The following is a 23,548-nucleotide window of genomic DNA, read 5'->3' on the forward strand; positions in this document are numbered from 1 at the left end:
GACCTCTGACCCCTCACCTTGCTCAAAACAAAACACGTGGGAAAACATCAGAGAACGCGTGCTGCGCGAAAACACGCGACTGGCCGCCAGCTACGGAAGCTTCGGGCCGCCAAAAGACTGAAACATAGAATCTGAGGCACAGTGATCAATCTCTGTCTTTATTTTTAATCATTTCTCTGGCAGGAGTCCTGGAGACCATGTTATTCCATTTTAAATGCCTTCCTACTTCAATTTACCTGAATGTAATGATTCATCAGTTGTTCCTGCAGTCAGGTGTCTAATGATGAAATGAACTCAGTCATGCAGGACTTGTCTCTGGGCTCTCAGGAATGTAACTGAAACCAAAGGTGTCGAGCTGATTTTAACTCAGGTGACCATATTTTGATCTCCAGACAGAGGAGGCTGGGCCTGGCTTTGAGACGCATCAGTGATTCCAGATGCCATCCCTCCCATCTTTAAAGGCACTGGAGCTGAACCGAGGGCTGTGAACAGGTCTTCAGTCCATCACAGGACACACACTCAGACCGAGGGGTAATTCAGGGTCTCTCTCTCACACTCACACACACGGAAGAAAAACTCTAAAGAGAAAGGAGAAAGTTCCAGGTGGTATTTGACCCCAGACCTTCTCACTGTGAGCTCCAACTACTGTGCCCAAATACGTACGTCACATATTTTCTATACACTCTACTCAAGCTGTTGCAAGATGAAGCTGATTCAATTTCAATTTAAGTCAAACATTGAAATTATGATTAAAAAAAAACATTATACAGTAGAATGAATTCTAAGCTAATTGTAAAATGATTCTGCTGTTGAGCTTTGAAAACTTTACTGGTTAACTATTGAACAGTGAAGGAATTAGGCATGAATGTGACAAATTCAGATTCCACTGTTCTGCAGAGAACAGACTGTGAGAACTTTGAATGAGTCTGTTGAGAGGAAGTGTTAAAACACTAAATGTTTCCTGGAAACACCAAACCCAGAAAAGTGTTGAATGAAGACATTAAATATGAGTAACTGTTGTTTTGGTATTGGGTGAAACAGAAGCGAGTTAAGCTGCAGATCAGATCAGAATAATGTTGAAGGATTAAAAGTTTGCTACAGGTTTCTAAAGGTGACACCGAGACTTAAATCAGTCCGACTCTGCAGAGACAAAAACAAACAAAACAACATAAATAAATGATTTAATAGATTTTCTCTTTTGTCAAAAGCTGAAATTCACAGAAACCACTTCCATCCAGTCTGGAGAAACATGGAAACGTCTGCTGCAGTCGACTCAAACTAAGCTCAATGAGGCACGGTGATGAGAACGAGGAACGCCGCCGATCCAGACACTCTGTATGGATCACGTCTCAAGCTGAGTTGTTTTTGGTTTAGATAAAGAAAGTAAATCAAGCTCAAATCTGGCTGAACTACATTAAAAAAAAATTATTTTACTTTTCAACGGACATTTATTAAGTTATTTTTTAACCGACTCCAAGCTGATGGATCTGATGGCAGCCACACACTGAGATTTCAGCCTGATCAGCTGATTTTATTCATGGAGGATAAAACCTTCCTGTTTTATTTGAACGCCTGCAACGTGCAGAAATATCGATTTGTGCGAGCATGCAACTGAACATGCTTCATACAGGATCTTGTTAAATCAGGCCCAAAACGTATAATCCAGATGTTGAACAGCTGTCCTTCCTGTGGAGGGAGGAAGTCCCCTCCGCCACACACTGCAGTGTGTTCGGTTATGAAGAGCTGAAATGAGAGTGTGTCGCCGCCTGAACACATCTGGTCACTTTCTCACGCTGTGCTGTGGATCTTTACATCTTTGCATCCACTTCCTGAAGAATGAAGATGAACACGGAATCTGACGGTCTGATTGATCAGTGGAACGTGTGTGTGTGGAAAAACGGGGTGGCGTGAATCTGTGAGAACCGATGAAGAGAAGGCCTACAAAAAGAACTAAAAACATTAAAAATCAAAGTTCTGGCTTACGCTCAGCATCTCCATGGCAACAGAAACAAACATTAATAACTATGATCAGCATCCATCGACTCCCACAAGTCAGAGGCACCAGCAGCAGCAGCAGCAGCAGCCAATCGGGGAGCAGCTAGCGGCGGTAGACCCCGAAGGCCACCAGGCTGAGAAAGATGGTGACGCCGACCAGCGAGGCGGTGGCCGGGGCGGTGAAGAACTGCCGGTACTGGATCTGACAGTACCACAGCACCGACAGCATGAAGACCAGCAGCGGCACCATGAGGCTGCCCACGTTCAGGGCCACCTGCACCTGGTCGGCGGGCCGCGGCCCCCCCGCCGCGCCCCGGCCCGCGTGCTGCGAGATGTGGCAGTGCAGGACGCAGTTGTGGACCAGGTTGAGGGAGGCCAGAGTCTGAGCGTCGTCCTGCAGCAGCTGGCCCTGGTAGATGAGGCGCACCTGCTGCTCCTGACCGGCGAAGTAGGTCCTGAAAGGTCAGACAGACACGGGGTCACGGTGAGGCTGCAGGAGGGGGACGCTCCGGTCACAGCTACACAGAATCTATGGATCAGTAATACTGCGGAGGAGTGTTGGCGGTGAAGTTACCGTTTGATGTATCCGATGGTGTCCTGCGGTTTGACCTGAGCTGTTCTTTCTGTGTCATTCAGAAACTTCAGTCTGACCACCATGTTCCTCTGAGACACACTTTCTCCTCCGGCTCCCCTGTTCCTGATGCCATCTCCTCCCACAGTCTCTCCCGTCCCGCCGTCCTCCCCCTCCTCCTGGGGGGTCGCGGTGACGGGCGGGGCCTCGGTCCCGGAGCCGTCGCTCACGGAGCTGGAGGCGGACGACGACAGCGGCGAGGAGGAAGAAGAAGAGGGCGAGGACGGGACGCTGGTGGAGGCGAGGGGCGAGTCCTGGTGGGCGGGGCCGGTCCTGTGCTGCTGGCTGACGCTCACGGAGGCGGTGAACAGGTGCTCTTGGGGCTCCGGGGTGCGGGTGGAGATCCAGGCGAGCAGCAGCACCAGCAGCAGCAGCAGGGAGCCGAAGAGCAGCGTCACCTCGTCGCCCACGCCTTCGATCAGAGCCATCGCCCACGGCAACGCCCGCGCAGGTCAGCACGGGTCAAACACCTGGAGGAGGGAAAAACAGACATCATCCTCCTCCTCCTCCTCCTCCTCCTCATCTCTCAGGCTTTGCTGCCATCTGCTGGCGAAATGGTTCAGTGAAAGTCTTTATAACCTGAAGAAGTATCGATTCGGGTATTTCTGAAAGCTTTACATAAAGACATTAAAAACTTCTGGCTCTAATGTGAGCAGCGCTGAACATACAACAATCCGATGAGGAAATCACTCGTGCTCACTGAATCCATCAGCCCGGGACGGTTAATCTTGCACTGCATTGTGGGTAATCAGGAACTATGATCACAGGACACAGCTTTGGAACAGGAATTACAGCCAAGCTAACATATTTCTAGTTGATTAAAGCTTCTGTTACAATGGAGACAGAATTAATCTGAGATCTACAGCAATCACTAAAAACAACCAACTTCAGCTGCATTTTGCCAGGAGTACAATGAAAAACTACTTCCTAAAAGTAAACAAAATTTAGACGCAAAGTTAAAAAAAACAGCTTCTTTCTGCTTCGGTCCCAGGTTTTTATATAAACAGCTCCTCTCAGCAAAGCTTTCTCGAGATCTGCATTTTTCACAAACAAGAGCAAGTTTTTTTTTTTTTTTTTTAAATTAATGTTACTGTTTTGTGAAACAGTAACATTCATGTTCCAAGTCTACTTCACCCTTAAACTCTCCATCTGCCAACTGAAACTGTTAATCTGTCCTGCCCCTGGACTGTGAAGCACGCCCTCCAGGACATCCAGACTCTGTGAAATCACATCTACAATCATCCTGTTCAGAGTAGATCAACACACATAAGACCTCTTTCTGTACTTCTTTCTATATGGAGGAATGGAAAACTGTCATAATTAACTTTTTGTTGTCTAATGGAAGATGATCTCAGGAGCTGTGAAAGGTACAGATGAATAAAATGCATTTTTTTATTAATAACTAAACTAGAGAATGACTTTACAGGACCCAGAACTAAGACGTCGTTTAGAATTCAGATTCTTTTTTCCACATAATGAGTATCTCCTGCTAGATCTCAAGATCACAATGAATGGTAAATGCTAAACCTTTTATGCCTTGTCACTCATGCCAGTGTTTGACGAGAATCAAAATCCATAAATGAATTAAGTGTAATATTAGGCAAAGTTATTTAAAAGAGAGGATGCTGTGAAGACAAAAGCTACTTTTCCTTCTGTATTATTGGTTTCGACCTAGAATATGACATTGTTTACTCGTGAAGATTCAGCACGACTTTTATGTGATTGTGTGTAAAGGAGTGACTAAAGTTTGATAGAATGGTCAGAGTTTAGAGACGTCTCCATCCTCTGCATAATTTTCTCCTTCATGCACATCTTTTCACTCATGTTTTCTCCGAAAGATCACAAGCAGCACAGTCCACAGAAGATTTAAAGAAACTGAAGGAGCTTGACAAGGAGTTAGAGTAGTAGTCAGGACCACCTAACCTGAGACCAAGTCCAGATCAAGACCAGAGTAAAACCAAGATCAGGGCATCATAAGAGCAAGACCAGAGCATCAAGACCAAGACTACCACATCCTAAGATCAGAAAAAGACAAACATTAAAGGGCAAAAACCAGTAACCTGAAATATGGCCTCAAAACCTTGACCGGACTGGACTACGGCCCTACATGGAGACTACAGAGGCTTGAGTGTCACTTTCATTAAAACAAACCAGACAGCTGAAGTTGAAAGACCTCTTCATGTTGTTTCCTGTCCTGACCCAATAGTATGTGTGTAGAGACGGAGCCTCGCCTGTTCCCGGTTCTACGGGACAGGCATGACGGTAGTTTAACTCTGGTAAGCACCGTTATCGGGTTTTGATGGAGGCCAGGCTACAAAAACAGACCACATCGAAACCGAATCTCTCATTTCTAATCCAAAGTCTCAAGGCTAGCTGCTCCCGCATACAGCTGATGCTACGCTACAAGCGAGCACAAGCGAGCAGGGGGGTCCGGGGTGAGGGGGGGTCCGGGGGGCGACAAATTAGAAAATTACCAGAAATTTAGAGAGACTCAGAACAGCGATGGCATGAAAATAAACTCACAGTTCAGCTTAGAATCCTCATTTCAGTCCGCGTTAGCCTGCAGGCTAACCAGGCTAATGTGGCTTCCTGCTGCCGCTTCCGCGCTTCTTCTTCTTCGTTCTATTTACAAGGCGACTCAAGTGGAGGACTGCCGCCACCACGTGGCCACATGTGGAACTGTCCCCTATTTCTGTGGCTCTGACGGGCACTAATGTCTCAGACGCTGAAAACAATTGAAAAGCAGCTAAATATATTATATTCAATCCACACATCTACTACACTGCTTAATGTAATTAAAGGTGAGACACTGCAGTTGACCATCTGTGAAGGCATGTCACATAAACCAGCAGGATGCCTTTTCCAGAGATTGTTTTCGCATTACTGGGGGAAAATCCCAATCAAAAAGTAATGTGTGGAATGTAAAACTATTCAATTAATCAAAGCACTAATTTTATATTGCTATATTGATTGAAGATAAACAAAAGAAATTTAAAAAACCATCATACACCATTGTGACAGTATTTTTTAGATTTTATGTAAATCCAGATTTCACATCAAAACCTTGAAATGAAAGCATGACATGAGTTATGCTTTTTGTGACATGTTAACAATAATATCTTAAATTTGTCAAAGACTTAACTGTCAAGTGGGTTGTGGGGTAGCACTGTGGTTCAAGTCATGGGAGCTCATTCTCAAATATTTTAGTCTGATGAACCAAAAGGATCATGGATTCTTCAACCAAGAACATTTTTCCAGTTGACCTTTGAGACCCACATGTCTTTGGACATACTAGTCCGGATTTAATGAGTTACCAGAGGAGTGCCGGTCACAGTTTCCTGCTTCATCTCTTCTTAACCTTTCTGTGAAGTTATTCTGAACGTTTTGTCATCGTGGCAGGAAAACTGATAAACCATTAACTGGATCTTCCTCTCACAGATGATCACCTCAGAAAGACTCCATGTTGATCTCTATTTCTATTTAATATGTGTGCAGACACAAACTTTACCTTTCACATTTTTCCAACATTATTTTGCAGAACAGAAGCCACATCTCATAAATGTCTCCAAAAGTGTATATTCATGTGGAGACAAATCTTGTTTTATGGATTTATCCATTATCCATTCATCCAGTCTAAAGGTTTGAGACAGACAAGATTCACTCACAGCCAGAGGCGGAGCGTGGGTCTCAGTACAGAGGGGGCGGAGCATTCTCGATGGGTCCTCATGACAGTGATTTTACCATTAAAACAATCCCTCATGCTACCATCAAACAACACACTAATGCTCACTTTTATTGAGCCAATAAAGTCACAAACCAACATGCAGTGTGACAGCTGTCAATCTCAGAGCGTCGCTGTCCATGGTGCTGAAAACTCAGACAAAAAGTCACGGGCTACATCTGTATCATCTTTGATGCAGCTTAAAGGTGCTGTAGGCAGGATTTTGCTAGTCAGTGCTAGTTTTTCTGTGTTTTCTTTGGATTAAATGTTATAGTATCCATTGATAATCCTTTAGGAGTGTAGCATAATTGCACTACCGTGAGGGTGCAGCGTTTCCATCTGTCTCTGTTCTGAGCTGAAAAGGAATCTCCACAGCTCCAGGTATCTTTGACCAATCAGAAGAGCCCTGAGGCTCTAACCATGATTGGTCGAGAGGCATTCGTTGCACATTCTTGTGGGAGGGGCTTAACTTGCGTAAGGGCATGATGTCAGAGAAAACAGGACAGGATTGGCTGTGCTGAGTTTCAAAACGCCATCTTACTTAGGTAACCCTAAGCAAGATGGCGGAGATGCCGAATCCTGCCTACTGCACCTTTAAATATAAAATGAACACAGCTGGTCTAAAATTACACAATCTGTTCCGATAGATATAGACACAGCTATCTATAGATTTTGGAATTCACGTATATTAGAAACAAATAGACTCTGCGGTCTCTTGTAGTTGAGAGCAACACAAGGCACATTCAAATAGGCAGGTGTTCAAGACCACAGCATGCTGATAAAGATAAAATTTTTGAAGGTTTCACTGACTCACCAATGGCTCCGATGTTAGGGTTTTGGGTAGTACCGCTAGCGGCTAGCATTGTGTTTAGCTGTTTAACTTCCCTCCAAAGAGCTCAGATCAAGTGCAAAGTAAAAACTTGTTAATGTCGCACAGCCAATCAGCGCTGGCTTACAGCTCTGATGCATTCATTTACAGTCGTAATGTAAGAATTGGCAAATTGGAGCCCACACTCATATGCGTATACCTTCTCGCACACACTGCACATTTTATTATAATAATTTATTTAGGAGTAAATGTGAACACATCACATGAAACGGGGCCCTATGACCCTGTGGGCCCTGGAGCGACCGCCCCCTTGCCCCCACTCTGGCGCCGCTACCTCTCACAGCAAGTCAGAGACTGAAATTAACCACAAATATGTCGTTGGACTTATACACACAACGCCTCACAGAAAGATTTTGAGCTGAATCTGGAATATTCAGGATGCCAACTACAACCTCAAACACTGAATTCTGGATAATATATATGGTGTAGTGTAATATATGTAAAATATTTTTTACATATGTGTGATGATTCATAATTGTGTGGTCTGTTTAAGTGAACACCACAGGGAAACGCTGGGGTATTCTTTTGAAAAGAAAAAAAAATGTATTTCATCTATCACTCTTTTTGGACATTGAAAAAAATATGTACTCAATTTAAAAAATGTTTTGTTCACAGTTGATTTGTTAATTTGTTATGCCTACAACAAAAAAATAAAAAGTTATGTGTTAAGGTGATATCCTTAATGATGATAATTAACACAAACTTTCAAAGATTTGGTGATAGTGAGAACCTAAAATGTAAGTTAGCTCCCTCAAAATTAAAAGCAAAACACTTATACTGCTTTTGCAGTGTTCCTCTATTTTTATTTCCTAGTTTTCAATCGCTCTTTGCAAGCTGTATAAATTGGAGTGTTCAAATATTGTTGAAAATCAACAGCAAATATGTTGTCATCTTAACTTGATAGTTATTTTCGTCGTGCTGTAAATGCATTAAAATTATCATTATCAATGAGTTTGAAAGGGATTACATCTCAGACCTGCATCGTGTCACCTCAATCGTTTTTTTCGAGAATCTCCTTATTATTTTTTTTTTCATTTGAACTTTATTTAACATTATGCGGATTAAAGAGTATTATAGACATTTGTGCAGATGATTTTATGTTTTCTGTCGGTTTAGGTTACGTTTAACCTCTGAAAACATTAAGCAGCAGTCTGTAGAAACCTGCATTTAAATAAGATTTGATCTTTTTATTCTTATGAATCAGACTCTGCTTTGCTGAGTGTCTGTGTTTAGTATTTACTTTCCATACTTTTCAGTAAAATACCGGATTTTAAGTTGTTTTGGAATAATGACTTCGATAAAATGCCTTAATAGAACAATGAAGATGTTTGTTAAATTTCCAGATGCACAGTGATTTGCCTGTGGTGTCGCGCATGCGCACTGCGTCTCCCTCGCATGGAGCGTCAAGAGCCCGGAAGTCCCCGGATGTTGAGACGGATTCTGTCCTTAGAAATAAAATACACCAAAACCAAGAACAGCTTCCGTTTCTCTCTCTCTCTCGTTCTTCTCCCTCTTGCTTATTTTGCCTGCAAATTTTTTTTTCATAAATGTTTCAGAAAATAATAAATTATTCAAACTATCCTAAATGAGTGGCATTTTTTCTGGAATGTTTTTATTTGCATTTTCTTAAACTCTATTACAATTTACATCATGTGCTACTTTTAGAAGAGCCATTATGCACATTTTGATCGGTATTCTTGTAGCCTAAAAAGTTTATTAGTCCAACATGACAGAATTCCACTTTTATATTTACATTTCGGCAGAAAATTAGCAATTTTGCACACTCTTACAGGTGATCTGAGAAAAGGGCCATGAAGGGGTACAGTCAACTGAATTGGTTCTAAGTAGTAGTGAAATAAATCATTAAATCGAAGTTTAGAGAATTAAAAGTTGAAACTTTGGGTAGTATTTGTGAAGAGTACTTTGCGCTTTCAATTGATAATTCTTTTAACAATATTCCAACTGCCAGTATAATTCAAGGAAGTAACAGTGAACTAATTGTGCTTCAGTACAAATTTCAAGGAATTACTGTATATGAAAAAGGTGCAAATCTAACTTAAAAAAAACATCCTAAAAATGTACAGTATATCACATATTTATTATTTTTGTGGCATCAAGATGAATAAAAATTTGTGAATATTGTGAAATACTGTAAGGGCAGTGAACTGTTTCAACACCCTTTGCTTTCATAAAAAAGTTCAACTTATCTTAATTAATTAACAAAAAATCAAAATTCAAATTCAGTCAAAAACATTTTGAAAAACAAATACATCCACCATGTGTGTTTTTTTGTTTGTTTTTTGTTTTATTGTTTTTTGTTTGTTTGTTTGTTTGTTTTTTTTGTTTTTGTTCTTTTGTTTTTTGGGCAGATCACACTGTTTCACTATTTTAACATTACTGGACAATATTATTGTAAATTCCATGTTTGATTGAGCAGATTGAGCTTCAGAAAATTAATTGGTGTCTTTGAAAAAGAGGCATATTTAAAATATTTTCCTGTGTTTATTTTAACGTGACGACCTGTGATCTTAATGCGGGTGTTGAAAATAAAATGTGTTTTTATTCGAAGTTAAAGCTGAAGACGTGCAAAAGAAAGAGGTCCAGTAAAGCAGCTCCTCAGAGAAGGATGTTTTATTCTGGAAGCTGCACCGGGTCAGTCGCTGCCGGTGATCGTTTTCTTGACTTCTGGAGGAATGAATCATCAGGAGGAGACAGACTGAGGACCGATGAGACGCTCGGAAGACATCTGATCCGAGACCAGCTGCAGGGAGCCGCTGCGGTCTTTCACAGCTGCAGGTCCCTGAACGCACCCTCTGTGTGCGTGCGTGTGCGTGCGTGAAGGATGCCGGACCACATCTCAGTGAGCGAGTTCCTGTCCGAGACCACCGAGGACTACAACTCCCCCACCACGTCCAGCTTCACCACCCGGCTGCAGAGCTGCAGGAACACCGTCAGCATCCTGGAGGAGGTGCGCGCCGACCCGTCTGCCCGCTGTCCCGTCCGCGTGCGCGTGCGTGCGTGCGTGCATGTGTCAGCCAAACCCCCCTCTCCTCTGCGGATCCGCGCACATGTAGTGTCATTCCGTGCCCGCGGAGCCCGTGGAGGGGTGCAGCGGCTCTCTGCCGCCCTCACAGGTCTGTTTATGCAGAGTGAGACTGCGGGAAAAACAACCAGCTGAGGCTCAAAGTTAAATTACCCCGAACGGAGCGCTGATTGGTGGGACGCACGCACCCCTGGGGGGGCGTGATGCCCCTCTCGCTGAAGGCACGGCCGGGGGTTCGGGGTCTGGGAGCTGGATTTTGGTGAATGATGCTGGGCTTGAAGGGCTCGTCCGGAGGAGACAAGCTTCACCTTGAAGGCTCCCTGAGACCACAGCTGCTGCCCAGGCTGTTATTTTAAGGTCTAATTATACTACAAACACACTCCAGATGGCAATCTACAGATTGTAGGGGTGTCACTATGAAGACATTCTCTCACTGAGATCTCGAGAGACATGTGTCTCTGAGGATCAAATACAGTCAAGGCTGGTGCGTTCAGTCAGTCCAGAAACCGAGGTTTCTGAAGACACCAGTGATTTTTATTCATTTATTTTTATGTAAATCCACACTGTGGACTCCGCCACGCTACTTTTACTAACAGGAGACAGATATGATGGAGGTGATGATGACCATGGTGATTGGAGTCGCACCACGGGATTGCCTTGACGACCTACATCCTCCAGCCAAGTTGCCATAGCAACAAGACATCATCCAAAACACACTCACACATGCTAATTCTGTCTGCCTATGCAAAGAGCGATGGCCGCATGATATGATGATAAGAGCCTAAATCTGACCAGAACCAAACCAGAGCTCAACGCAAGATTTTTACCAGTTTTTTCACCTTGTTCACTCTAAAAGCTGAAAGTTGATCTTCTCAGGTGACTTGATGAGCTATTCATCAAACTTAAAGTGTTACCAATTGGGAAGCTAAACCTGAACCACTGAAGAATCACAACTGATCCAAAAACCTGAACTTGGACTTTATCCAATGAGAAGAGGAGCCTGACCCTGATTCAGGGAGCGTTTAAGTTCAGACTGTTCACAAATAATCATCAGGGATCAGCCCGCAACCTAAAGTTGGATGATATGGGATGCTGGATGGATCACAGCAGGAAAGAAAAGTAAACCAGCATCAGAGCTTCAACCTGAGCTGAAGTCAGCAGCTGTCTCTCTTCCGTCTCTCCTCAGGCTCTGGATCAGGACCGCTCATCCCTCCAAAAGGTGAAGAAGTCAGTCAAATCCATCTTCAGCTCAGGACAAGGTATGGGTCAAGAGTTCAGTAATGACAATTCAATCAGTTGTATTGATTAAAAACATTTATTGAAGGTTTTTTTTTATTATTGTGTTGGAGCAGAGCATGCTGGGAACCAGGAGAGCTTCAGTCAGGCCCTGGAGCGACTGGGTGGAAACAACTCTGAGCTGGGAGCTGCCTTTGTTAAGTTCTCCTGCCTTGTTAAAGAGCTCGCCGCTCTGCTCAAGAACCTGGTCAGTCACTTCATCACTTATTATTCAATCATCAAGTCAATATTCAGTCACCAAAAATATTAATGCTGGGTACAAACAGCCTACTGTGTGCTGGTGTGCCTGAATTTTCCCTTTTTGTGCTTCAGTTGCAGAGTCTGAGTCATAATGTAGTGTTCACCCTGGACTCTCTGCTGAAAGGAGACCTGAAAGGAGTCAAAGGGGTGAGTCCTAAATGCCTGAACCAAGGAACAACTAAACCATCTCTCTCATAAACCACTCATCTCCTCAAAAAATCAAACATATTAACAAACAAACATCTAAAGAACCATAAAAGACATGTTCCATGAAACCCCTGAACCAACCAGCCAACACAGGACCCACTGAACACATTGAACATCAAACACCTGAACCATGAAATGTGAACGACCAGTCACATCAAAAATCAGTTACTTGAATCACAGAAGGTATTTACCAGCAAACACACAAACCTTTGAACACCCAGACTGTCAAACATCTTAACTAACAAACACTAGAACCTTCAGAAACCTCAATCATCGAACATGTTGACCATGAAACATTGGAACCATCCAGCATTCAAACACCAATGAAACATGGAACATTTTAACCAATAGTCACCTGAATCATTAGAAATATCTACCATCAGATTCTTTTACCACCAAACACATGCAGTAATCAACATCTGCTCATTAACATGCATGTAAGCCACCAAGCTCCCGAACCCACAAACAGTCAAACCATCCAATTTATTACCAACAAAACCCCGAACCATCGATTACTGGAATCAGCAATAGCCTTGACCAAGGAACACCCAAACCAATAAACACCAGAACGACCAAAAATCCTAACAAACACCTCAGCTACTGGAAATCTGAACCTACAAACCAACAAACACTTGATTCATTGAAACTTCACACATGGGAACATTAAACCCTCAAACCCAACCAGGCTCAGGTGGAGTGTACTAACTGTTGAACTTCTTTGCTTTCATTTCTGTGAATGTTATTGCTTAATTTCTTTCATCAGGATCTGAAGAAGCCTTTTGATAAAGCCTGGAAGGACTACGAGACCAAGTTGTGAGTCTTCATTATCGTGGACATTCAAACAGAGATCATATAAGATGTAGTCATTTGGTTTTGTCATTAAGCTGCACTCAGATCAAATTCATTTCATTATCGGTTTTCAGCACGAAGATTGAGAAGGAGAAGCGTGAGCACGCCAAACAGCATGGGATGATCCGCACTGAGATCACGGGAGCTGAAATTGCAGAGGAGATGGAAAAGGAAAGGAGGGTATTCCAGCTGCAAATGTGTGAGGTAAAACTACCAAATGCTTTCGTCTGGACCGTCTCAGTGTGACGACTGTGCTGTGACCGATAGATGTCTTTCTCCAACAGTACCTGATTAAAGTGAACGAGATAAAGACGAAGAAAGGCGTTGACCTGCTGCAGAACCTTATCAAATATTACCACGCTCAGTGCAAGTAAGCCCTGCCGCTTCACCTTTAATCCTGATTTTTGGTTTGCATCGTCTCTGAGCTTCCTGCTGTCGTTCAGTTTTTTTCAGGATGGGTTGAAAACAGCCGACAAGCTCAAGCAGTACATCGAAAAGCTGGCTGCTGACCTTTACAATGTAGGATGGCTAAGTATCTTCCACATGAATTAATGAATCCACTCAGGAAGTGTTGTTCACCTGTGAACGGTGAGCTGACACCTCTGTCCTTGTTTGTCTGCGCAGATCAAACAGAGTCAGGATGAAGAGAAGAAGCAGCTCACGACTCTCAGAGATCTCATCAAAAGCTCCATGCAGCTGGACCAGAGAGAGGTAGAGCGGGTCTGTCGGGATGGGGGACAGGGGAAGGGTCACGGCCTTGAAGGATGGAGTCTTAGGGTGGGAACCTAAAAGAATGGGGTGAAGTCTAAACAGAGTAGAAGAACTGGTGAAAGGACAAGTATAAGTAGGAAAACTGCACCTGCTTCACTCATGTAGTGACCTTTGACCTCTCTCTGTCTTTTCTTTTCCTTCTCTCTGTGACTGAAGTCCAGAAGAGTGAGTCTTCAAACTTTCCTTCACACATCTCGAGTTGTTTACGTGTGCGGTGTAGTGCGGTGCACGTGTGTCTACACCGTTGTGCAGTATTACCATGAGTGACCACGCACGTGTCGACGTCTCTCCTGTTCTTCCAGGACTCTCAGAGCAAGCAGAGCGGCTACAGCATGCACCAGCTGCAGGGGAATAAGGAGTTTGGCAGCGAGAAGCGAGGATACCTTCTGAAGAAGAGTGACGGGTACGACACCCACTTTTTTAACAGAGTCGTTACCTCAGAGTTTGGTTTGGTTTGAAATGAGTTCCAATCGCTGTGTTTCTGTGTGCAGGCTCAGGAAGGTGTGGCAGAGGAGGAAGTGTTCGGTGAAGAGTGGCGTTCTCACAATATCTCACGCTACAGTGAGTCCATTTTTGTTGCAAACTGCATAAGATATCTGTGAGAGGCGTGCCACAGGGCATCGTCCTCGGGCCTCTGCTCTTTTGATGCTTCGCTCAACTGCATCAAAGAAAAAGTCTGCAGTTTGTTTTGTGTCTGGACTTTAAAGACCGCCATCCCGGACTTGAACAGTTGTTTGTTTATTATCAGCTCACGGCTGTTTTTTTTTAACATTCCAGATATTAGCCAGACAGGTTGAAGCTGCGTCATTTCTGATAAAAGCTTTCAGAGATCCAATCAGACCTCAGCAGGTAGACAGGAAGCTCTTATCCCAGCTTTAATGGACTGCAGCTTTCAGTCACATGGTGAAATATTGATGAGTCAGATTACAGCGCACCATGATGATAACGATCAGAAGTCAGTGCTGCTGCTTCGCATTAATCACAGACTTGACAAAGTTTTACACTGAGTTCATGTGTTCAGTCCAACAGACAGCCGGCCAGGTTAAACCTGCTCACCTGTCAGGTGAAACCCAGCACGGAGGACAAGAAGTGCTTCGACCTGATCTCTCGTGAGTCTCAAACATGCATCGGTTTCATCAACATCACCTTCCAGCATCCACCTCACAGATTTAATGCTGAGTCACTGAATGCACTTATCCGTATGCAAAACTCTTGTACAGATGTAGATCTTGTGCCTCATGGAAAGTGAAGTGTGAAAACAAATAGATCTGATATCTGTTGCAAATTCAGATTGTGTACCTTTCTATTCATTTCCTTTGCACAGTGTGATGTTTGGAATTGCTCTCACTCGTTCACTGTGCTGCAGATAACCGGACGTACCACTTCCAAGCCGAGGATGAGCAGGAGTTTATCAGGTGAGAAGTCCATCACGACATTTTCCTTCAGTTCTTGGATGCTTGTGAGAATGTGATGGTAGGATGCTGAAAGCACATTTCAGTCATTTTTGCCACCATCTATACCCCAGAATGACTCTTTGTTAACCCTTAAAATATTTCAGTTAAATTAAATGTAGGTTGAAATAAGAAAATATGATAAAGGTCATTGAAATTGATTCAATTTGACATAATCTGACATCAGAAAATAATTAATAAATGTTTAAGTTATGTGATTTCTTCTCCTCAACTGTCAGAATATTGATATCAGTGTTTTCATATCTTTGGATTCCTGGCTATTCATTTTAATTAACTGTGTTTCTGAACAATCTCTTTACTCTCATTCAAGCAAATGTTACGTGTCACCTCCTTGGAATAACTGATACTTTATTCTAATGTGTCTGAGCCTCAGTTCAACCTGTCTGGACCTCCCCATCAGGAAAACCTGAACCGGCAGGACTGACCTTTCCTCTATGTATGTGTGTGTGTGTGTATGTGTGTGTTCTGCAGCTGGGTGTCTGTGCTGACCAACAGTAAGGAGGAGGCGCTGAACGTGGCGTTTCAGGGCGGAGCTCAGAGTTCGGTGGTGGAGGAAGAGGAGGAGCTCACCAAGAGCATCATCGACGAGGTGCTGCGATCGCCGGGCAACGACTCCTGCTGTGACTGCGGGGCTGCAGGTGTGTGTGTGTGTGTGTGTGTGTGTGTGTGTGTGTGTGTGTGTGTGTGTGTGTGTGTGTGTGTGTGTGTGTGTGTGTGTGTGTGTGTGTGTGTGTGTGTGTGTGTGTGTGTGTGTGTGTGTGTGTGTGTGTGTGTGTGTGTGTGTGTGTAGTCTGGTGGAGTGCTGGGTGACCCGGTCATCTCTCTGCTGTGTTCAGATCCTCGCTGGCTCTCCACCAACCTGGGGGTCCTGACCTGCATCGAGTGCTCGGGGATCCACCGAGAGATGGGAGTCCACGTGTCCCGGATCCAGAGTCTGGAGCTGGACAAGCTGGGCACCTCCGAACTGCTGGTGTGTGTGCACGTGCACGTGCACATGCGTGCATCTGTTCCACCTCTACCCATGACCGGATCTTTCTTTTTTCTGCCCTAATTTTTCTGATTTATTCTTTCCCACCTTATTTGTTTCCCTCCATTTTTTTCGCACTATCTTTCATTTTTCTCTCTTTTGATCTTTTTCCCTTCCTTTATCTATCTTTCTATACCTTTCTACCCTAATTTTCCTAATTTATTGTTTCCCTTCTTACATATTCACACCTCTTGACTTTCCTTTTTTCTCTATTTCTCCTTGTTCCCCTTTACTTACTCCTTTTGGTTTCTTTCTCTCTTCCTTTCTTTCGCTCTCTCTCTCCTCCTCAGCTTGTCAGGAATGTGGGGAACCTTAGTTTCAATGAGATCCTGGAGTCCAGCCTGCAGACCTCCTCTCTGAAGCCGACTCCCTCCAGCGACATGTGAGTGTTTCTGTGTTCTCCTCGTTTCCTCCTCCAGTCCCACAGCCGCTCATCAGTTCAGTCCTCAGGACGGCGAGGAAGGAGTTCATCAACGCCAAGTACATGGACCACAGATTCGCCCGGCGCACCGTCTCACCGGGGAGCAGCGGCCTGGACGAGCTGAACGAAGCCGTGCATTCCCGGGACCTGCTGTCGATCGTCCAGCTGTTCGCTGAGGGGGTGGAGCTTCTGCAGCCCCTCCATGAGGCAGGAAAGGTGTGGAGACAGATTTCCTCTCTGTTCTGTGTCTTTCAGCTGAGATTTGTATCATTGACGGTTTCCTCTTGTCTTCAGGAAGCGGGAGAGACGGCTCTTCACTACTACGTCCGGACAGCTGATAACTCCTCCCTCCACCTGGTGGACTTCCTGGTGCAGAACAGGTGAGGGCCTGAGTGTGTGAATAGTATACATATATATGCTTTAATGTGAGCATTATTTGAACCAAATTAATCTTTTAAATGGAGCAAAAAGCAAAGAAATGTGAGGAACAAGTGGATAAATATTAAAATACCTTTTAAATCTCATCATTTTACATGTGGCTAATATAAAAAAGGTACCAATACACCCAGAAAGGTACCGTCCCCTTTCTGTGCCTTGTGTCCACAGCGGCAGTCTGGATGGACAGACGGACGCTGGAAACACGGCCCTGCACTACTGCTGTCTGTACAACAAGCCTCAGTGTGTGAAGCTGCTGCTGAGAGGAAAACCCGACATCCACATCAGTAAGACGCGCAGATGCTCCTTCCAGCGGCTCGTGACGTTCATTTTAATGCATCGGCCTCTACCCTCTACCGGGGGTCCAGATCAGTAACACGACATCGTAACACAATCACCCAATAACAAAAAAATCACCCCAAAAAATGTGACATATATACACAGTGGACATGAATAAAACACATATGTACTGTATATGAAAGTGTGTGTAAAGCCTCAGAGAGGTCAGATAAGCAGAGGGACTTGAGTCAAATACCATGAAATGGAACAAGACCAAGTTTTCCTTTCTTACACCATTTTGCAGCCATTAGAAGCAATAAGGTAGCCTTCACTGCATTGCTGACTTATTTTTTTCAGTTTGCATTTGAATTTGCTCACAGTAAAAGTCACTAAATGACTGATGAGGTCTGGACTTTAAATCCTCTGGCTATCAATTTCATCCATGATTTTTCCAGCGCAGACTAAAGACTGAGGTCTGACATTATGTGTCATGCTGTCTGTTTCCTCAGCCAATCAGGACGGAGAGGCAGCTCTGGACATGGCCCGCCGACTGAAGAACTCTCAGTGTGAAGAACTGGTGAGAATGTCTCGAACTTTTCAAACATCCTTTGATTCAGCAAAAGGAAATGGGGGGCTGAAAGGAGCAAGGATTGTGGGAGCTTTGTGTTTTTGAGGCATTCCTGGCTCATAGATGCTGTCTGAGACGGAGTTGAGCAGAGTGTTAAGCTTATTGTCTGTCTCCAGTTGGTAGAGGCTGTTTCTGGCAGATTCAACCCTCACGTTCACGTTGAATATGAGTGGAATCTCCGGCTGGATGAACTGGATGAGAGCGACGACGAGCTGGATGACAAGGTGACTCCAAGCAACGTGGAAAACGTAGATCTGGCCGGATGGATCCGACTCTGTCCTCTCCTCTGAACCTCTTCTTCCTCCTGCCACAGCCCAGCCCAGTGAAGAAGGAGCGCTCCCTTCGTCCTCAGAGCTTCTGTCCATCGTCAAGCCTGTCCTCTCAGGAGAAGCTCTCCCTGCCGGCCTCCTTTGTTCCTCCTCACAGGGACAAGCAGCGGCTCTCCTATGGAGCTTTTGCAAACCCAGTGTACAGCACCTCCTCCGACACGCCTCCGTCTCCTGGACCTGAGACCTCCGGGCCGTCCCCGACTGCTCGCAGCCAGAGCAAAGGTACAGATCAGTGCTGTTCAAGACTCTGGAGGATTCAGATGACCTTGAAGATGGTTTGAATGCGGGTTTTGATTGAGCTGGGTTTGAATTTATGAATAGATTTGATCATTTTGGTTACTGAAAAATGTGTAATTAAGGGAAGGTTTTTTTTTAATGTCAGATTCAGGGGATTCTCAAATTTTCAAGTTTGCACAAGTTTTGAAAGTAGGTACGAAAGTAGGAAAATGAATCTGGAATGGCTTTCCAGCCTTGAGAGGTCTGATGTGATTGATTTTCTCTCTATTGGCGTTTCTGTGTGAGACCTATGAGGTTTGGACAAGAATGGGATTCCATGGCCAGTTTTTACTCACTCTGGTGAGTTCATGGACTCGAGAATGGTTTGAGAAATGTTGTCAAAGACATGTGCGATGAGGTTTTCAGGATTGGGACTATTTGAGAGAATTTCTAGGTTTCACTGGGTGTCTGTGGGTTTTTATGTCCTGTGGCTTGTTGGTAAAATGTTGAGGCCTCTGAAAGATGCAGCACTCTGTGTGATTATTCAGCACTTTACAGGCCTCGGGTGGTAAATAACAAGACTTCCAGTTCATTTAGATTCCTTATCGTCTGGGTGGGATATGGTTAATAATACTATTGTGGTAAATAAGTCTTCAAGTCTTTTAAAGCTGCAGACATCTTGGGCATTTCTCATTTGGTAGATTGTTGTGCAAAACGTGTTCAAAATGCAACTGACTCAAATGAATTTTAAACTCTTGTGAATGTTTTGAGACACGCAGGGAGCTGCAGCCCAGTAAAACAGAGGCTTTAGGACTAATGGTAGATTTATTACTTGATGGAAATCACACCAAAAGCCAAAGCACCAACTGCTAAGCAGATCTACTGCAACAGAAATGAACACTGTTGCTAAAGGTATTTTCTCGTCTACTTTCACATGCATATAACCTTGAGTGACATTCCACTCCTCAACCAGAGGATTTAATATGTCGGTCCACCCTTTGCAGCTTCAACTCCAGAAATGTTTCCACATGGTTCAGCAGTGTGCTTCAGGGAATTTTTGACGATTCTTCTCAAAGAGTATTTTTGAGATCAGACACTAATGTGGGACTGGAAGACCGAGCTCTGAGATTCTGTTCCAATTTATCCCAAAGGTCTTCTATCGGGTTGCGGTCTGGATCAGGCCAGTCAAACTGGATCCTCCAGGTCTTTATGGGCCCTGCTTCGTCCACTGGTTCAGCCATGTTGGAACAGGAAGAGGCTGTCTCCAGACTGTTCAGGATGCACCTCAGCATCCACTGACCCTGCCCTGTGATCGTTTGTCACTGATTGGCTATTGTTCCCCATCACTTCCACTTTGTTATAGTACTACTAACAGTTGATTGCGAGGAAGTTTCATGGCTGCACTTAAGTGACATCCTATCACTGTATCACACTGAAATTCACTGAACTCCTGAGAGTGTCCCATTCTTTCACTAATAATTGTAAAAATAGTCTGCATGTTGAGGTGCTTGATTTTGTACACCTGTGGCCATGGAAGTGATTGGAACACTGGATTTCAGTGATTTTGAGGGATGAACAAATACTTTTGGGAATATAGTTAATTCAGAGTTCGAGGTACAGCTATTTTTTATTGATTTCATCTATAATTTGCTGCAGCTCTGCTCCTAACTGTTATCACATTTGGTGAAACATACATCCGGCGTTCCATCTCTGTCCCCAGGCCCCACCTCGAGCCCCCCCGTCTCCCTCCCTCTAACCTCCCACAGCAGCGGGGGCACCCTGAAGAAGAGACCCCCTCCCCCTCCACCGGGGCACAAGCGCACCTCGTCAGACCCCCCGAGCCCTGTCCCGGCCGGGAAAGGTAACGCTGCCAGGTCTCAGTCACAGCTCGCTCTGGAAAAACTCTTCACGGTCGACCTCCTGATTGAGATCTGCTTGTTTTCACACAGGAAGTGAGATGACGCCCCCACTTGGAAATAGAGTCTCATCTGCTGCCAAGTTCGAAGGACTGCAGCAGCAGCAGAGGTACATTTAAGAGGCACCGACACAGTCAGTTTTTTATCCAGCATGACTTCCTCAAACACCCACCAGGAAGATCAACCAAAAACAGAGCTGTAGTTCTAGTAATATTTTTTCACAGGGGAAAATTTCACAAATTCAACAAACCGTTATCTTGGTGCAAATTTCAGACCACATACTGTATCTTAAGCCATGATCAAGGACATCACAATAATCACGCCTTTTTCATCTGCGAAAGGAAAAATTGCACAGACTTGACATTTACCATTAAGAATTTGTTGTGTTGATAATAAATAACAACATAAAGCTGCCTACAGTAGTAAGGTTGACCATGGATCTCCTTTCACCTGTTCCAGCACGACCTCCAGTCACACCAAGTCCACACTGGGACCCAGAGTTTTACCTAAACTACCTCAAAAAGGTGAAACACAACATCCTCACTGTTTAAGAGTATTTCTTCTCTCCTGTCGGGACTCTTTGGGTCTAAACCTGAACTCACACCTTGTTTTGTGTTTCTCCACAGTGGCTCTCAGAAAGATCGACACCATTCACCTCCCATCTATTGACAAGCCTGGTCAGCCTGTAGACGTCCCACACAAACCTCCATCCTCCCCCTCCTCCCTGTCTGACCCCCAGAAGTCACCCCCCTACATCGATGCCTCCCCAAAAGCCCCCCTCACTCCAGTGGACTCCTCCCAAAGAGCTCCGTCAATGGAGAAGCCTCCGCTCTCCGATCTTCCTCCCAAGCCTCACCTGTCTGACCTCCCCCCGAAACCTCTCCTCAGAGACCTCCCCCCGAAGCCTCAGATCACTGACCTGCCCCCTAAACCGACGCCCAGTGACAGACCCGGGCCGGCCCCCGCTGCTGCCGATGCTCAGGTGGAAGCCGAGAGCCAGGCGCCGGTCCAGTCGGGGGAGCTGTCAACTCAACCGGTCACTGACGATTCCCCCCCGGGGGCCGTGGAGATGCCCGTCCCTCTGCCTCGTAAAATCAACTCTGTGAGGCCCGTCACCTTCAGATAGCAGAGCAGCGTCCTGAGGACAGCAGGGTCCCCTCATGTGTTTCGTCTCTGTTTTTTATCCAGATTAAAAGCAAAGTGCGGAGAGTGAAAACCATTTACGACTGTCAAGCTGACAATGACGACGAGCTGACCTTCGCCGAGGGAGAGGTCATCATCGTCACTGGAGAGGAGGACCAGGAGTGGTGGGTAGGTACCACCGAGCTTCGCCTTCAGCCCTGTAATGGACGGCAGTCCGGTAGAAAACTCTCAGTCTGTAACCTAACTTCTGCTGTTCCTACAGATCGGGCACATAGAAGGGCAGCCTGACAGGAAAGGCGTCTTCCCCATGTCGTTCGTTCACATCCTTTCCGACTGACAGGGTCGAGCGTGCGGCTGACGCCAGCCTCCGCAAGCCCCGCCCACGAGTGACAGTGGACGGAGTTAGTCTGCTAGCCACAGACCGACAGGAAAACGCTAACAAAGCCAGTTGCAGACGCTGAATTCTTGCTGTAAATAGACCCTACTATGCTACCAACAGTGTTACCTTAGCAACCCAGCATGCAGACCCAGGCGGGCCGTAGCAAAGGAGTCTCCAGAGAAGGAAAAGATCCAGACGACGGGACAGGCAGGAGGACGAGAGGAAAGGAGGACCTTGGGGAGGACGAGAAGACAGGCGAGACTTAAATGTAGCCTTTACCTTGTGACCACTGGTGCCCCCTGCAGGCAGCTCATCACACCGAAGCACAAGACAAAGCACAACAGAATCGATTCTGAGTCATGTTGTCCATCTGACGGATACTGCTGACAGAAAAGCACAAAAAAACAAATGAACTCTCACAATCCAGATGACTTCTTCTCCAACGTCTTCTTCTGCGGCTACCGGATGAAATCGCTGCTCTGCTGTTTTATTAGGGTCCACAAGAGTCCTGCTCTGGTTCAGCCTGCACCCATTGAGTAATTAGCCAATCGAATTAGGCCAGATTAGTGATTTTAGCAATGGGCTTTCACTGCAGGACTCCGGGGTCCCTCATGTTTCCTCTTCAGGGAGAAGCAACTTGTCTGCAAACCTTAGTGATGCAAAACGGGGAACACTGTAAAATCGTTCTGTTGCGTCTGACTCCAGAGGGAAAAGCAGGAAAACAGTTGTCTGTGTGTCGCTTCTGATGCCAGTTTCTGTTTCCCATGTTCACAGTAGCTTCTGTCTGTCGGTGTGACGTTTCCTTCTCTTTAGATTCCTCTGACCTTCGTAGTTACTGTCTGTTCCTGTCTATAGATACGCGCCTGTTGCTGGTACCCAGTCCTGTTTCATCCGGTTTTATCTCAGCAAAGTCACTCTGTTTCTCCTGAAGTTCTGTTCAATTCATCAAGGAGTTTTATTCACTTGAAAGGAGAAGTCAAGAACGAGTTTAAGAAAAATCCAACAGGAGAATTTGAACATTAAAAGGATGATGATCATGTCCGTATGAAAAAATGGAGGATCAAGATTGGATCCTTGTGGAACACCAAACCTGTCAGACAGATGGTTGACTGGTTAGAAGAAAGGCTGATATATATTAAAAGTAAGCTCTGAAAACATGTTGTAGCATGCCGACGCCAACATATCTACAAAAGTTATAACTACAATATTTAATCAAAAAGTTTCAAAGGCATTAATAGTAGATAAGTGTTGAGAATGTTTCATGGGCGCTGTTAATCAGCATGCTAAGCATAGAATACCTTGAATAAAATGAAAGGAAAATAGTAATCTTTTTCCAAAAAGGTTTGATTCATTCATGTAGGAGGTGTTGCACCTTAAAAATGTATAATTAAGATGTTCAAAATGATTAAATCTAGGAAAATCTGTAAATGTATATACTCTAAATTTTCCCCCCTAATAATCTGAAATAATCCTTCACTCAGAGTTAGTAAAGGGACTGAAATGTGTCTTGTAACCTTTGTTAGTAAGTGGGAAGGTTTTGTGAATTGGTGGTTTTATGATGAAATCAAAGTGCTTGTGTTTGCTTGAATTGGCTAAAAAGCTATAATAACTCCTCGTTACTCATCCATCTCCTCATGTTTCATGAGTTTTTTTCCCTTGAA

General features: G+C 44.6%; 2 protein-coding genes across 2 annotated transcripts; one reads left to right on the forward strand and one right to left on the reverse strand.

Annotated features, from left to right (window-relative positions):
- Positions 1-1,164: 1,164 nt before the first annotated feature.
- On the reverse strand, positions 1,165-5,258 carry tmub1 (transmembrane and ubiquitin-like domain containing 1). Its single transcript, XM_030115795.1, has 3 exons — positions 5,150-5,258; positions 2,570-3,096; positions 1,165-2,450 (listed from the first exon to the last, which is right to left on the reverse strand). The coding sequence occupies exons 2-3, from the start codon at positions 3,052-3,054 to the stop codon at positions 2,099-2,101; spliced, it is 837 nt and encodes a 278-aa protein (XP_029971655.1). The 5' UTR covers positions 3,055-3,096; positions 5,150-5,258; the 3' UTR covers positions 1,165-2,098.
- A 4,679-nt stretch (positions 5,259-9,937) lies between these two features.
- LOC115405280 (arf-GAP with SH3 domain, ANK repeat and PH domain-containing protein 1-like) lies at positions 9,938-22,901 on the forward strand. Its single transcript, XM_030114807.1, has 29 exons — positions 9,938-10,204; positions 11,466-11,538; positions 11,632-11,762; positions 11,888-11,962; positions 12,786-12,835; positions 12,946-13,075; positions 13,156-13,241; positions 13,315-13,390; positions 13,496-13,582; positions 13,799-13,807; positions 13,945-14,045; positions 14,134-14,203; positions 14,664-14,751; positions 15,009-15,057; positions 15,586-15,752; positions 15,951-16,084; positions 16,432-16,523; positions 16,592-16,778; positions 16,857-16,942; positions 17,169-17,284; positions 17,786-17,853; positions 18,021-18,128; positions 18,218-18,455; positions 20,170-20,310; positions 20,399-20,474; positions 20,825-20,889; positions 20,992-21,467; positions 21,554-21,676; positions 21,771-22,901. The coding sequence occupies exons 1-29, from the start codon at positions 10,079-10,081 to the stop codon at positions 21,843-21,845; spliced, it is 3,303 nt and encodes a 1,100-aa protein (XP_029970667.1). The 5' UTR covers positions 9,938-10,078; the 3' UTR covers positions 21,846-22,901.
- Positions 22,902-23,548: the final 647 nt, after the last annotated feature.

Source organism: Salarias fasciatus, chromosome 18 (genome assembly GCF_902148845.1).
Source record: "Salarias fasciatus chromosome 18, fSalaFa1.1, whole genome shotgun sequence".
Classification (NCBI taxonomy): domain Eukaryota; kingdom Metazoa; phylum Chordata; class Actinopteri; order Blenniiformes; family Blenniidae; genus Salarias; species Salarias fasciatus.